The sequence below is a fragment of the Nematostella vectensis genome, chromosome 8 (genome assembly GCF_932526225.1).
Source record: "Nematostella vectensis chromosome 8, jaNemVect1.1, whole genome shotgun sequence".
NCBI classification, from domain to species: domain Eukaryota; kingdom Metazoa; phylum Cnidaria; class Anthozoa; order Actiniaria; family Edwardsiidae; genus Nematostella; species Nematostella vectensis.
In genome coordinates, this window is record NC_064041.1 from 6,264,907 (window position 1) to 6,279,392 (window position 14,486).

A 14,486-nucleotide genomic window follows, 5' to 3' on the forward strand; every position below is an offset into this window, starting at 1 on the left:
CTTTGGTATTTTTCTAGGAGACTAAGTGATTCGGCATCCGTTGATAAAGACAACTGTTTGAAACAAAACACACCGCTATTTTACACTCCCACACGATACTATTCAGAGCCGTAGCAGGCCACGTAAGATTGGGGGGGGGGGGGGCACAAAAGAGAAACATTAAGAAAATATGGGGGGTACAGCCACGCCCATACTGGTCATTTTCTTATAATTTTTGAAAATCTATTGGTGGGGGCACATGCCCCCAGTGCCCCACCCCCTGCTACGGCCCTGCTAGTTAACTTAAAGCATCCATTTCAATTAGCTGACTCGAGCGAGAAACTGAGATACTTTAAATTGGGTGGATGGTTATTCTGTTTATTTACTGCAAACCTTTATCTTAGCTGGTTCTTTTAGAAATGGTGCATATCTATACTGGCGAAATAAAAGTGCATTATATATTTGTCTTCAATTATCTCCTCATTGATTGAAGAAAATTTAAAAGGTCTTCTATCAACCTCGGACTATTTCTGACTAGAGTAAAACAGAATAGAGTGGTTTTCAAAAAACTATTTAGTTTATTAAATACTAATACACTGTAATGTCTTTGTTCTCTTTTGTTCTGGCTTGACTATAACACTTTAACTATTACATTTTGTTGCACGTGATTTTGAAAACCACTCTATAAGCAGACACATCCTCTTAAGGGCAGGGTTACCTGTGCGAAGCTCACGGTTAATAAACCTGTCTTTTTTGGACGTTCCCGATTGTTATTGAATAGTAAAGTATTAAAGTATTCCATAATACTTCTCCGCCCCCATATACACCTATTTCAATTAAGTTTGACAATAACAAGATGGTTTGATTGACAATGTTGTTTTCTTGTGTTAAAAATGCGTGCATTCACTACATCGGCCTCAGGAAGCCTAAGATAGCCTCACTAAGAATGCCATAAGCAGATACAAGGCTTGTATTCTCTAACCAGTTGTGTAAGCTATTTGTCATTTTCTATTATCTTATAGTCATCATTAATTGAAATTGGTGTATTTAGTGAAAAAGACGCCATCAGCTGCACTGTTATAAAACAGCGAAAGTGTGAAAGTGCCTAGTTAAAGGTTAAAAAGGCGGACACTCGCGAAGGGGTAGGCAATAAGATGGGGGTAATGGGTGGAGTAAGGCAGCGGGAATACATTGAGAAGACAGACGTTGGGGTAGCGATCGCTAAATCCGAGACTTGCCGAGACCCGCGTTTCAGAATCCGAGCCTTTTGTCCAATTTCGGAATCCGAGCCCGGGCTTTTCCGAGCTTGATTTCGGGTAACCTGCTCGTGGTAACTTTTAAACATCAGTTGAAAAAAGAATAAGTATAGTTACAATACATAATCTTGCTACAAGGGGAAACCCGTTCGATATAAAAAACATGAAAGAGATAGCGTTTAACAAAATAAGAGGCTCCAAGGTCGCGTTTGAAAATCCGAGACCGTGGTAGAAAAAAAAAAAAAAAAACAAACAAAAAAAAGAGGCCCTTAATATTAAAAAAATCGGAACTTCGAGACGCCAAGATTCCAAGACTTTGCGAAATTTTTGCGAGACTTTCGATATTCCGAGGTACTCATCGCTGCTCCTAGAGGTTGGTGGACAGGGACCAGTGAAGAGATTAGAGCAATAACAAAGGTGTGTAAACGGGGTCGTAAAGCCTCGATCAAACAGAGATGTGAGTTGATGAGAGTTCAAACTATTTCATTTCCGTTTGCCCGTGCACTCACACGCACTCTCATCGACTTTCATTCTCTTTGAACATGTTCAAATTCGACATGAGAGTCGATGAGAGTTGTCACCGTTTGATAGCGTAAATGAGAGTTAATGAGGGCATTTCGATAAGCCGTTCTCACAAAAAGTGAAATTTTCGGTTCAATGGTGAGCCCTAAAGTCAAATAACTTTTGAAAAAAAAAGGTACCAATTGTTACGAACTCTCACAGCTCTCATCGGTACCCTGTGAGAGCTATTAAGAATGGAACTCTTATCAATACATCTCCGTTTGATCGAGGCTTTTAAAATACCTATAGGGGCCATGGAGCGAGACCATGATTTAAAAAAATAAATAAATAAATGAATATATATATATATATTTTTTTTTTTTTTTTCTAACTAGCATCAAAACTCATTGCTATTGGCGTCCGTGTAGTTTACTCTCGGCCCGTGCATTATAGGAATGTAACAAAGAGCCTGACAGGGAGGAGGGGGGAACTCTCAATTGCCATTTATCGTTTCATTTATCATGTTTGTCACCACAGGTAGACCCAGACTCGTACCCAGTCGCTCAAAAGGAAAAGAGCGAGGCGCGCAAAGAATTGTGGGGCGTGCCGATCACCTAAGCCCCACAATCCTTTGCGCGCCGATCAAGACTCGTACCCAATCCCTTGCGATCCGTTTTTTTACGACTGGGTACAAGTCTGAGGTAGACCGACACCACAGGCACACCGAAGACCCGAGCTAAATTCATGGACTGGATTATAAATTGCAAGTATAACGTTCAAAGACCCCATTATCTTATAAAGACCAAATAAGGGCTTAGTACGATCCTCCATGAAAACCACCCCTCCCCCCACGAAACCCTCCTCCACCCCCACGGAATCCGCCACCTCCTTGGTAACCACCCCCACCGCGGTAGTGCCTTGGGCCTTGGTAGCCACGCCTCTGCGGGTTAAAGCCTCTGCCGCCGCGCTGAAAACCGCTGTAATGAGATTTTAGCGTTAGATCCAAAAAAGTCCAGGTATGCACACACAAGGGACTATGCACTCTACAACCTGTAGACTGGCACTAGCTGATCACGTGACCTTGTGAGTGGCAAGCCAAAATAAACACAGAAATACATGCGCCCGTCATGCCAGAGAACGACATAAAAATAAAAAGAAAACCTTTCTGACAAAGACATTTTCTAGCTTGTTCGTAAGCGCCGAATAAGTTGCTTTTTTGTTGCTGTTATTTTTCGTTTAAACCCTGGGCGCGCGCGTTTGCTGACCAAAAAGTCACGTGATCTCTTAGCGCAAGTCGCCAATTTACAAACATGACTCACCCACGGCCTTGCCCTGGCCCTCCCCTGAAGTGCGGTGGTGGCCCGCCCTGTGGACCCCCCTGGATAAACTTGCCGGCGTTGTTGCGTGACAGGGATTTAACGGTGTTGATGATCTGCTCGTCTTCCGGTAAAGGCTCGGCTATGGAGACTGGGTTTGAAGCAGCCCGGATAAGAAGCATGTCGATTGCTTGTCGCATAGCAACCACCATGGCTCCCTGTGCATGGGGCATGCGCAACTGAACCCTAGGGAAAAGAAGAGGCTGTAAGGCTTCATCACCGACCAGTTATCCACACAGGCGTCACACTCACCACTTATTCATACAGATGACGTCACACTCACCGGTTAACAATACAGATGACGTCACACTCACCATTATACACAGATGACGTCACACTCACCATTATACACAGATGAAGTCACACTCACCAGTTATCCAAACAGATGACGCCACATTCACCATTTAACCATACATATGACGTCACACTCACCAGTTAGCCATGCAGATGACGTCACACTCATCAGTTATCCATACAGATGACGTCACACTCACCAGTTATCCAAACAGATGACGTCACATTCACCATTTATCCATACAGATGACGTCACACTCACCAGTTATCCATACAGATGACGTCACACTCACCAGTTATCCATACAGATGACGTCGCACTCACCAGTTATCCATACAGATGACGTCTTTGGAGGACAACACGCGACTTGAGCTGAACAGCAGCAGCTGCAGGGGGTTGACCATCGTCATCTGTTTACACGAAACGGCGCGTGTTCGAATCTTCTCGCCGAACACGAAAAAGGGGGAGGGGAAGATATACTCCCTATTGGTGCAGTTGACCGAGGACTTGTGGACGAGAGCAGCCTTGCCCTCAGTCGTGATCACTTTGCGCTTCTCACGATGCATACAGACGTTAGGGTACAGCCCCAAGCACAGCAGCGCCACGACCTTTTGGCATAAAACAGATGAATTGTGAGGGTGGTATAAGAATAGACCTAAGGACAGCAGCGCCACGACCTTTTGGCATAGAACAGATGAATTGTGAGGGTAGTATAAGGATAGGCCTAAGGAGAGCAGCGCCACGACCTTTTGGCATAAAACAGATGAATTGTGAGGGTGGTATAAGAATAGAATTAAGGACGGCAGCGCCACGACCTTTTGGCATAGAACAGATGGATTGTGAGGGTGGTATAAGAATAGAATTAAGGACGGCAGCGCCACGACCTTTTGGCATAGAACAGATGGATTGTGAGGGTGGTATAAGAATAGAATTAAGGACGGCAGCGCCACGACCTTTTGGCATAGAACAGATGAATTGTGAGGGTGGTATAAGAATAGGCCTAAGGACAGCAGCGCCACGACCTTTTGGCATAGAACAGATGAATTGTGAGGGTAGTACAAGGATAGGCCGAAGTAGAGCAGCGCCACGACCTTTTGGCACAAAACAGATGAATTGTGAGGGTGGTATAGGAATAGGCCGAAGGAGAGCAGCGCCACGAACTTTTAGCATAAAACAGATGAATTGTGAGGGTAGTACAAGGATAGGCCGAAGTAGAGCAGCGCCACGACCTTTTGGCACAAAACAGATGAATTGTGAGGGTGGTATAGGAATAGGCCGAAGGAGAGCAGCGCCACGACCTTTTGGCACAAAACAGATTAATTGTGAGGGTAGTACAAGGATAGGCCGAAGTAGAGCAGCGCCACGACCTTTTGGCATAGAACAGATGAATTGTGAGGGTGGTATAAGAATAGGCCGAAGTAGAGCAGCGCCACGACCTTTTGGCATAAAACAGATGAATTGTGAGGGTGGTATAAGGATAGACCTAAGGACAGCAGCGCCACGACCATTTGGCATAAAATAGATGAATTGTGAGGGTGGTATAAGGATAGGCATAAGGACAGTAGCGCCACGACCATTTGGCATAAAACAGATGAATTGTGAGGGTGGTATAAGAATAGACCTAAGGACAGCAGCGCCACGACCTTTTGGCATAGAACAGATGAATTGTGAGGGTAGTATAAGGATAGGCCTAAGGACAGCAGCGCCATGAACTTTTGGCATAAAACAGATGAATTGTGAGGGTGGTATAAGAATAGAATTAAGGACGGCAGCGCCACGACCTTTTGGCATAGAACAGATGAATTGTGAGGGTGGTATAAGAATAGAATTAAGGACGGCAGCGCCACGACCTTTTGGCATAGAACAGATGAATTGTGAGGGTGGTATAAGAATAGGCCTAAGGACAGCAGCGCCACGACCTTTTGGCATAGAACAGATGAATTGTGAGGGTGGTATAAGGATAGGCCGAAGGAGAGCAGCGCCACGACCTTTTGGCATAGAACAGATGAATTGTGAGGGTAGTATAAGGATAGGCCGAAGTAGAGCAGCGCCACGACCTTTTGGCACAAAACAGATGAATTGTGAGGGTGGTATAGGAATAGACCTAGGGACAGCAGCGCCACGCCCTTTTAGCATAAAACAGATAGAGATAGATAGATAGATAGATAGATAGATAGATAGATAGATAGATAGATAGATAGATAGATAGATAGATAGATAGATAGATAGATAGATAGATAGATAGATAGATAGATAGGGGTTTTATTCAATTGCCATGGCAGTATTACAGACTGAATTAAGGCAAAGGGCCAGCACATATAGCGTTATACTATTACAGAAATCGATAAGTAACAAAGGCACCAAAGCGTTTAGTTGCAGAAATATGTTTGTAGGTATTCATACTGCCGGATCTTAGTGAGTATCCATGCACATTATTAATTACGCCTCCAGTAATTACAGATCGAAGGGGTTCTAGCTCTTTAGCGGAGGTCATGAGACTGATACAAAGCTCGCGCCTGCGGTCAGCAAGACTTTGGAGCCCGCTGGTTTCCAAGGCCTCCTTGTATCGTAGATGGGGTAAAACGATACGGAGGGCCCTCTTTTGGATGCCCTCAACAATGTCGACAAGGAACCCTGTTATGTTAGCCCATACTGGACCTGCGTACTCCACAACAGATCTAATGAGTACACAATAGATGGCAATAAGATCCTGGACCGGTACTCCAGATTTCTTAAGGAGCCGGAGAGCGTAGAGCCTTTTGTTTGCCTTCTTAACTACATAGTCTACGTGCTTATTCCACGATAGATCTGAGCTAATGTGGACGCCGAGGATTTTGTAGCTTTCAACCCTTTTAATCACGGAGCCCATGAGTTGCAGGGCATTAACTGGCGAGGGCTGGTACTGCAGGAAATTAATGACTAATTCCCGACACTTTTTGGGGTTGAGCCTCATCCCACGCTCCGTAGCAAAATTGCAAATATCATTAGCAATAAATGGCAGATAACTTGGCGAGCACCTGGGAATCACTTCAAAGATGGTGGTGTCATCAACATACTTAATGCGATATGGCCAAGTGCTCGCCAGCCTGTTTACAAGTATAGCAAACAATAGTGGAGCAAGCTTAGTGCCTTGTGGTATGCCCCCATTAGGGAACACAGGCGATGAGGTGTGGCCACTGATTTTGACGCGCTGTGGTCGGGCTGTGAGAAAGGCAGCAATCCAATTTTGGAGATACTCGTTGACTCCCAGGAGGTCGAGCTCAGACATTAAGACGTTATGGTCGACTAAGTCAAAGCCCTTTGAAAAGTCGGCAAAAAATATGCGCACATAATTTTCGCCTCTTTCAAGCGATTCAAGGATGCAATGGAGAAAATACACCAGGGCCAGCACAGTAGACTTCCCTGATACAGAGAACTGTTTAGGGTCAAGCTTATCCTTGACGCATGCGAATAGCGAATCAAGTGCAAATCCCTCCATAACTTTAGCTAACTGAGAAGTAAGGGTAATGGGTCTAAGGTCCTCACTCAGAGTCTTTGGAGGGGAGCACTTTGGCACTGGATGGACAATCGACTCCTTCAGTTCTTGGGGAACAAAGCCTTCCATCAATGAGGAATTGTACAGGTTGCAGACGACATCAGACAGTTCAGGGGCAAATTCCTTCCATATGACACTAGGGACTGGGTCAGGTCCAGATGACTTTTTCACTTTGATGCGACTTAGGGCTTTAAACGCATTTCCAGGGGTGATAAGCAGTTCAGGGGGGACTGGCCCCAAGCAGGTAACTTGCTGGCTGATGGGCGCGAAATTAGACGTAAGACCAAAGAGAAACTCATTGAATCTTTCAGCAAGAATCTGGACCGACGGGGTAGAGTCATCCATCAGCTGGTGCCACCACTCATTTGAGACAACAGAGCCACTCAGACATTTGACTTCCTGCCACCAGCGGGAAATATTTGACTCTTTAAGCGCAGCAACTTTGTTGGAATAGTATCTTTCTCTGCATACTTTACACTCTCTTTGCACTTGATTCCTGAGTTCTTTGTACAGGCGAGAGTCTTTACCGAGGGTGGTAAGAGCCTTCTGTCTGCGAGCAATCAAGGAACAAAGTGATGTCCCAATCCAGGGTTTGTTTGTGGCACAGACTTGAACTCTCTGCAAGGGAAGATAAGTGTTCACAGCGTCAGTGATGACAGTATAGAACCGCTCAAATTTCTCCCTAGCCGTCTGAAGACTCAAGATGGTATTCCAGCAAAAATGAGTGATCCAGCGGCCAAAGGCGTCCAGGTTGCTGCGCCGCAAGTTTCGTCGCCAGACAGAGCTCTTGTGGGCTTTGGGGTTGGTAACCGACAAGTTGGGCTTGATTAGGATTGGGTAGTGATCGCAACTACCCATCTTGGAGAGCTGTAAAGGTTGCTGAAAGTACTTTGGTTTGTTGGTCAGACACCAATCGAGTATACCGGTGTCTCTGGTCAAGACATTTATTATCTGAGTCAGGCCGGTCTTGTGAGTGACATATTGAGCCTTAATTCCGGTGCTGCTTGGATTGAAATCGCCTGTGACAACTACAAGGCCATCGGGGTGCTTTGAGAGGAAAGACTCACAGTTCTTGTCGATATGGTCAACAAGTTGACGATTCATCTCTCCATTGGAAGGAGGGTGGTAGATGACTCCGATAAGCAGCGTGGATACACTCCTTGGAAGCCGAAAGGGTCTAACACTAATCCATAAAGATTCAATGGAGAGGTCTTCAAATTCTGGTAACCTCCTACAAGGGTACTGAGAGTTGATATAGGTACAGACTCCACCGCCCCGACTTGTATTCCTGTCATTTCTAAAACACAGGTAACCTGGTAGGTGGATTAATGGATCGGGATGAGACTCATTCAGCCAGGTTTCCGTTAAGCAGATAATTCCCGCTGGAAATTGCATGATGGCTGCGTATAATTCGTCTAGCTTCGGAAGAAGTGATTGCATGTTCGCTATGATAATGTCCGGGATGACTGGGAAGTGTGCTGTTTGCGAGCTGGAAGAATTGGTGGGGCAGCCAGAACTGAGTTGTGGGTGCCCTGTGGAGTCGACGGTTGTCACAACAGGAAGACCGGTGCAAACATGGCGACTTTGTCTTGGCTTTCTTCGTGATCGAAAGGGCTTCCTAATTCCAAGATCACCGAGTTTCTGCCATAATTTGGGCTCCAAGCGTTGTTTAGGTTGAGATTTCCTTATAGTCTTGAGTTCTTGGTTGCTATACGACCAGCCAGTAGATGCAACGGGTTCAGATGTCAACGTAGCAACATGGCTTCCTCGATCGACGGCCTTCAAGTGGAAATAGCACGGCAGGAACGACCAGAAAGCCAGGATAGGCAGGCAGAAGTACACCGGTACAACATTCGATGGATTGTTAATCATCTTTGACAGTCAAACGCCTTCAACTAGCAATGACACATGAAAACAGAGACAAGATTCACCAAGCTACAAAAGCCGTGGCAGCCATTTTGGGCGCCGCTGTACATCGCTGTACATGAAGGAATTCAAGAAGAAACAGCGCAAAAACGTTTAGTGATACGGGTAATATATAGATTTAGGCATTGCCTAAAAACTGAGCTCCAAACGACCAAATCTTTGCATATTTTCGCTTAATAATTTAAAAAATATAAAATATTATTATTATTTCTGTTTTTGATAACGTCAACAATTTCACAGATTACGCGACCAACTTGTTATACCCCCTTCCCCCCACATCTTTATGACAAATAACAAGTTTAGGCGATGATGTCACGTGAATGACGTCACGTGACCATCTCACTGCACCCCACTTGAAACATACAGTACATCACACCTACCGAGTTTTGTTGTCACACGATGTTTAATGAAATATAAATATTTTTATTTGATAACGTCAGCCTATTTTTGCTTCTAGTGATGTCATTGATGACGTCACAATCACGTGACTATATTGGTGCATCCCCTTGACGCCTTCATGACACATACTAAGATTGGTTGTTATATGATGTTTTGTTCATGATATATGGATATTTTTTTATTTTGATGACGTCAGCATATTTTGCTTCTAGTGACGTCATCGATGACGTCACAATCACGTGACTATATTGGTGAACCCCCTTAACACAAACATCACACATACCAAGTTTAGTTGTCATATGATGTTTCGTTTAGGAGATATGAATATAGATATGACATCGGGATAGTTTTTCTTAAAGTGACGTCATCGATGACGTTACGCATCACGTGACCATATCTTGGCACCGCCTTTTACACAATCATGACACCTAGATATGGGGCTCCGCTCACGCGGCGCTTTAGCTCCGCTAAAATAGGGGAGTAGCTGAAGTGTTGACTTTATGACAAATAAACAATTGCATGATGCAGAAACACAGGACAATTTTTCTCGTAATGTTGTGAATGGTAAAAACCTGTTCTTATTCTACCTACCAGATCCAGGCGGAAGTCGGGGCCGCTACCTACCAGATCCAGGCGGGAGTCGGGGCGTCTACCTACCAGATCCAGGCGGGAGTCGGGGCCGCTACCTACCAGATCCAGGCGGGAGTCGGGGCCGCTACCTACCAGATCTAGGCGGGAGTCGGGGCCTCTACCTACCAGATCTAGGCGGGAGTCGGGGCCTCTACCTACCAGATCTAGGCGGGAGTCGGGGCCGCTACCTACCAGATCTAGGCGGGAGTCGGGGTAGCTACCTACCAGATCCAGGTGGGAGTCGGGGCCGCTACCTACCAGATCTAGGCGGGAGTCGGGGCCGCTACCTACCAGATCTAGGCGGGAGTCGGGGCCTCTACCTACCAGATCTTGGCGGGAGTCGGTGCCGCTACCTTCCAGTTGTAGGCGGGAGTCGGGGCCTCTACCTATCAGATATAGACGGGAGTCGGGGCCGCTACCTACCAGATCCAGGCGGGAGTCGGGGCCGCTAGCTACCTACCAGATCTAGGCGGGAGTCGGGGCCGCTGTAGTTGAAAGGCTGTGGATGCATGCATTCTAAATAATAAAAAAAGAACAATCAAGAACAAAAAGATGTAATCTATTTGGGACTCGTAGAGAAAATAGCGCGGTCTGTAAAACCAACCACCCAAAATATGTGTGAAATGTCTATTGTCTTGTTAATTGACGAATCAGAAGCGAGGATTCAAGCGCCAAACTTGTTGAAACATTTTCTTCTAGTTGACTGTTTAAGTATCTCGTATGTGGTTTGTCGGAAAAAAATATTCCAAACACATCTCTACTGTTCACGGTTTTCTCTGGCCCCGCTGTTATCTAGCGCATGAAAGCCAAATCACAGCACTATTTTTAGTCTTTTGCTCTCTGCTGGTGATATTTTTAATGTGTGTCACGTGACATACCTTCTGGATAACCTGCATTGCACAACAGATCTTTAAGCTGCAGCTGGAGGGGAATAAATGAATGAATGAATAATTGGACGAATGAATAAATGAACAAATAAACAAATGGACAAATGAGCTAAAATAAAAATAGGAAAATAAGACACAAATAAAAAATCGAACGAACAAATAAAAATGATCACCTTAGCTTCTGATGTCATGCGGAGAGTGGACATGTTCAGCTGATGGCTGTCGCAAAAGCGGATCTCTGACATCTCATCCACTGACCTGGGGCAGAACATGAAATAAGCGTTATTTTGGGAAGCTCGAAATAGCCATGCGAAATAACTAAATTAAACAACCAAGTTTTAAAAAATACCCTTTGCCTTTCAGATAGGTACAACATTGTGTTATTAACGTCTCGAATTGAGTGGATGGAAATGGATTGGAGATCCAGATTGGAGTGCCACAGTACGTTGTGAAGCTGTACCTTAAAAAACAAACTAGATCATCCATATCATAGTTTTCGCGGGAAATTGGCTCCTTTCGATTCATTACAGTTGGATTAAGTGGATAGAAAGATTGTACGTTGTTTTGTTAAATATTCTATTATATTCTCTTAAATGGCCAGATATAAGCGTGTGTTTTTTTCCTTTAACGATCAAGGTATTCAAAAACAAGAGGTAAAAAAAGACTGATTTGCATCAATACATTTTAAAATGTTTCAAAAATAAAATAAAGCAAAAAACAAACAAAACAGTTTTTTTTAAGAACATCTCTGCTTCGATATCCTCACGTATCGTTGTTAGTAATGCCAGGCTGCGTTTCTATGGTTACTGTCTTCGCAGGTGTACAGACCTGGGTGCATTGTTTAAATAGATTTTAAAAAATTTCTCAGATTCCGAAAAAAGAAACCAAGAGATGAGCCAGAAGTTCCAAGCCGTTATGCAATACTCCTTCATAACATTTTCTTGCGTTACTCAAACCCCGTGTTAGCTGGGAAGGGATGCACGTGCAAGACAGTGTGAAAAAAGATTTGTGAAAATGAGCGCGTCGGGCTAACACATTGACGCGCGCGATATTTGTTCCTTGAAGAACAGAATAGTTCAGTACCAACGTCAAACTTGCCAATAAGTGTGTTGAGATCCTTATGCCAAGTGCGTAAGACGCAAATGATTCCCACAGGGATACGCACGTTTCACACAAACTATTTTTACCGGCCTTGCCTTTAGGTTCGGCCAACCACTTCCCTTTTTGCTTTTTTTATATTCCACATATTCAATTCCACATATTTAATTCTAAGAGCTACCAAAGTCACTTACCAAACTTAAAGTAAGTTGGAAGACCAAGAACTTTCTTTCCAAAATGAACAACAACAAACAACAACAACAACAACAACAACAAAATCTCAAATCAAAAATTGAATTTTACATGATTGTTATTGTTTGGATTTATTTCTTAGGAAAGTCGAAAAGGACAACTCTGAATTTCCCTATCATCCGAGGAACGCTTCCAAAGCTCATCATCCACCAACAAAGGTAAGACAGAGCTCATTAGATTCTTGGGTTAGTTCGCGCTAATCGCTACCAAAGTCACTCACCAAACTCAATGTAAGTTGGAAGACCCATAACTTTCTTTCCAAAATGAACAAAAAAAAAATTATTCTTTTAAGCTGCAAAGAAAAAGGATTCACTCGAAGTCTTCTTCCTTTACCCTAAAAAGTGCTTCCAGACCCCTCTCCATATCAAAAGTAAGTAAGACTCGGTTGCTAAAAGCTACTTAAGTGTTTTTCTTTTAATAAGGTTTTAAAAAATCACGTATTTTCATAGGAAATTGATTGATTTTGAGAGTGGGTCCATGGATTGACCAGATGTGGGCGGAAGGTGGCATCTCACCGATTTCACTGAAACATTTGTCAGAACATCAGCCTTATCAAATAACTTGCGCAGCCAAAGTGGCTCGATTTTTCCCTTGAATTTGGCCCAAATTAGCAAAAACCCTATCAAATAATTACCCATAAGCATGCCCTGTGCTTACTGTTGATCCGTTCGGAATAACCTTTGGTATGCTTAGTCTACGTTACCAGTAACACATTAAAGAGTGTACAGGTCCTATAACCGATAGATGTTTGTTTTGCATTTTCTCAAAATGGATCATGTTTCTGCTCAAATATCTCCACTGTGATTGATTATTTAGTAGATTTTTAAACACTTCAGGAGATGCTCGGACCTATGAGAGAGACACTAGTGTGGAAAGTAGACACTGTTCGACTAAAACAGTGGACTTTCTATGGATCTTTTATTCGTGTGTTTTTTTTATTGTATGGATGGTTTCAAGAACGCGATTTCAGAGCATACGCGATTCTGGTGATTGATTGTAAAACCTTTTGTTTTGTTAACGAGAGATTATTTTTTCGAATAATACGAATGCATGACGCAAATGTGCCGAAAGAAAATCGAGTCGCGGTCGCTCTGGTCACATGACTGGCGCCGTTTCTGGAAACACCCGAGAATTCTTGGGCCCGAAAACTTTATTTTGCATTTTTGCCCAAAATTTCGCATTTTTTCCTTTTTGAGAACCGCTTTCATGTTTTGAACAGTCTGAACTTCCTCTTGGTTCATAATCCAAATGATTACGCTCAATAGGGCTATTTTCGAAGTTTTGCTGGAGCCAGAAAGTTACCCGAAAAGTCTCGGGTGACTGCGAGGTCCCGAGAACTTTCTTAATGTGAATTTTAAAGAGAATCATCCTTTACATGAATCTTTGTGGTAAAATACGATGTTTGACGATATCTCAACACAATTAGATACCATAACTTTTAAAGGAATTAGCCAGCTTTTCAAATTTAAGGAATTAAAAAGCTTTTGTTACATGACTATTACTGAAAATGGAAAAGTAACTGCCATGTAATACATATTTTCATTCAAATATCGTCAATAACGTATCAGACTTCATTCTTAGATTGGTATTTTGAAGTTTCCTTGAAAATAAACCGCTGTATTTTCAATTATAAACAATAACAATGAAGTGGGTGATCGACATTCCTTAACAATTCCATTACTATATCTCCCCCATACGCCCGTAAAAAACGTCAGAAGTGCAAACTAAACATCACTAGACCCGGATACTCAATGATTTATTCAAGGTATAGAAGGCATAGAGGCAAGAGCATCCAAGCAATGTAATAGAATTGACTCCATTGTCAAAATATCAACCTTGATTTCTGACCAGAAATTTTTTTACCAAAAAAGACACAAAATTCCGAACTACAAATAGAGAAAAGCAAACACAGATCAAGTCACAAACAGATACTTTTATTGCACTCCGTCAGGTCCCATTTTACAGCCATCAGCCACAATAATCAATGCTAAGACCTCCATGTCTAGGTAATTGCATGCCTACACTGCATCATGGGAGTCATGGAAACAACTTGACAGATAGGCGGCAAACTCCTCCTCCATAATCCATAGTTTCTTTGCCCCAAAGCCAAACAAAACATTACCAGGTCCAAGGAACCCAGAATGAGCCTAAAAACAATTTTTGAATAAGGTTGGGTAGCAAAGATGTTCCACTTTGGATAGTATGAGGCCATTCACTAGAAAATACCTTTCTAACTCGGTGAAACCCAAACAAGAAATTATCCCACTGAATCAACCTCAGCGTACAAACATCCCTACGCATAGCATTAATTATGCCCAAATAGACTTAATGATGTCCTAAGGCACTACCCAGA

At 43.3% G+C, this 14,486-nt stretch overlaps 1 protein-coding gene across 1 annotated transcript in view; it reads right to left on the bottom strand.

The window, feature by feature from the left end:
* Positions 1–336: 336 nt before the first annotated feature.
* Positions 337–14,486, bottom strand: part of LOC5507227 (ATP-dependent RNA helicase A) — a 41,372-nt gene continuing 27,222 nt past the window's right edge. Inside the window, exons 24-29 of the mRNA XM_032375777.2 lie at positions 10,957–11,041; positions 10,775–10,817; positions 10,357–10,412; positions 3,731–4,014; positions 3,056–3,298; positions 337–2,713 (exon numbers count right to left, since the gene is read on the bottom strand). Of these exons, the coding sequence (XP_032231668.2) occupies positions 2,551–2,713; positions 3,056–3,298; positions 3,731–4,014; positions 10,357–10,412; positions 10,775–10,817; positions 10,957–11,041 (874 nt within the window). The 3' untranslated portion in view covers positions 337–2,550. The remainder of the gene's footprint in view (positions 2,714–3,055; positions 3,299–3,730; positions 4,015–10,356; positions 10,413–10,774; positions 10,818–10,956; positions 11,042–14,486) is intronic.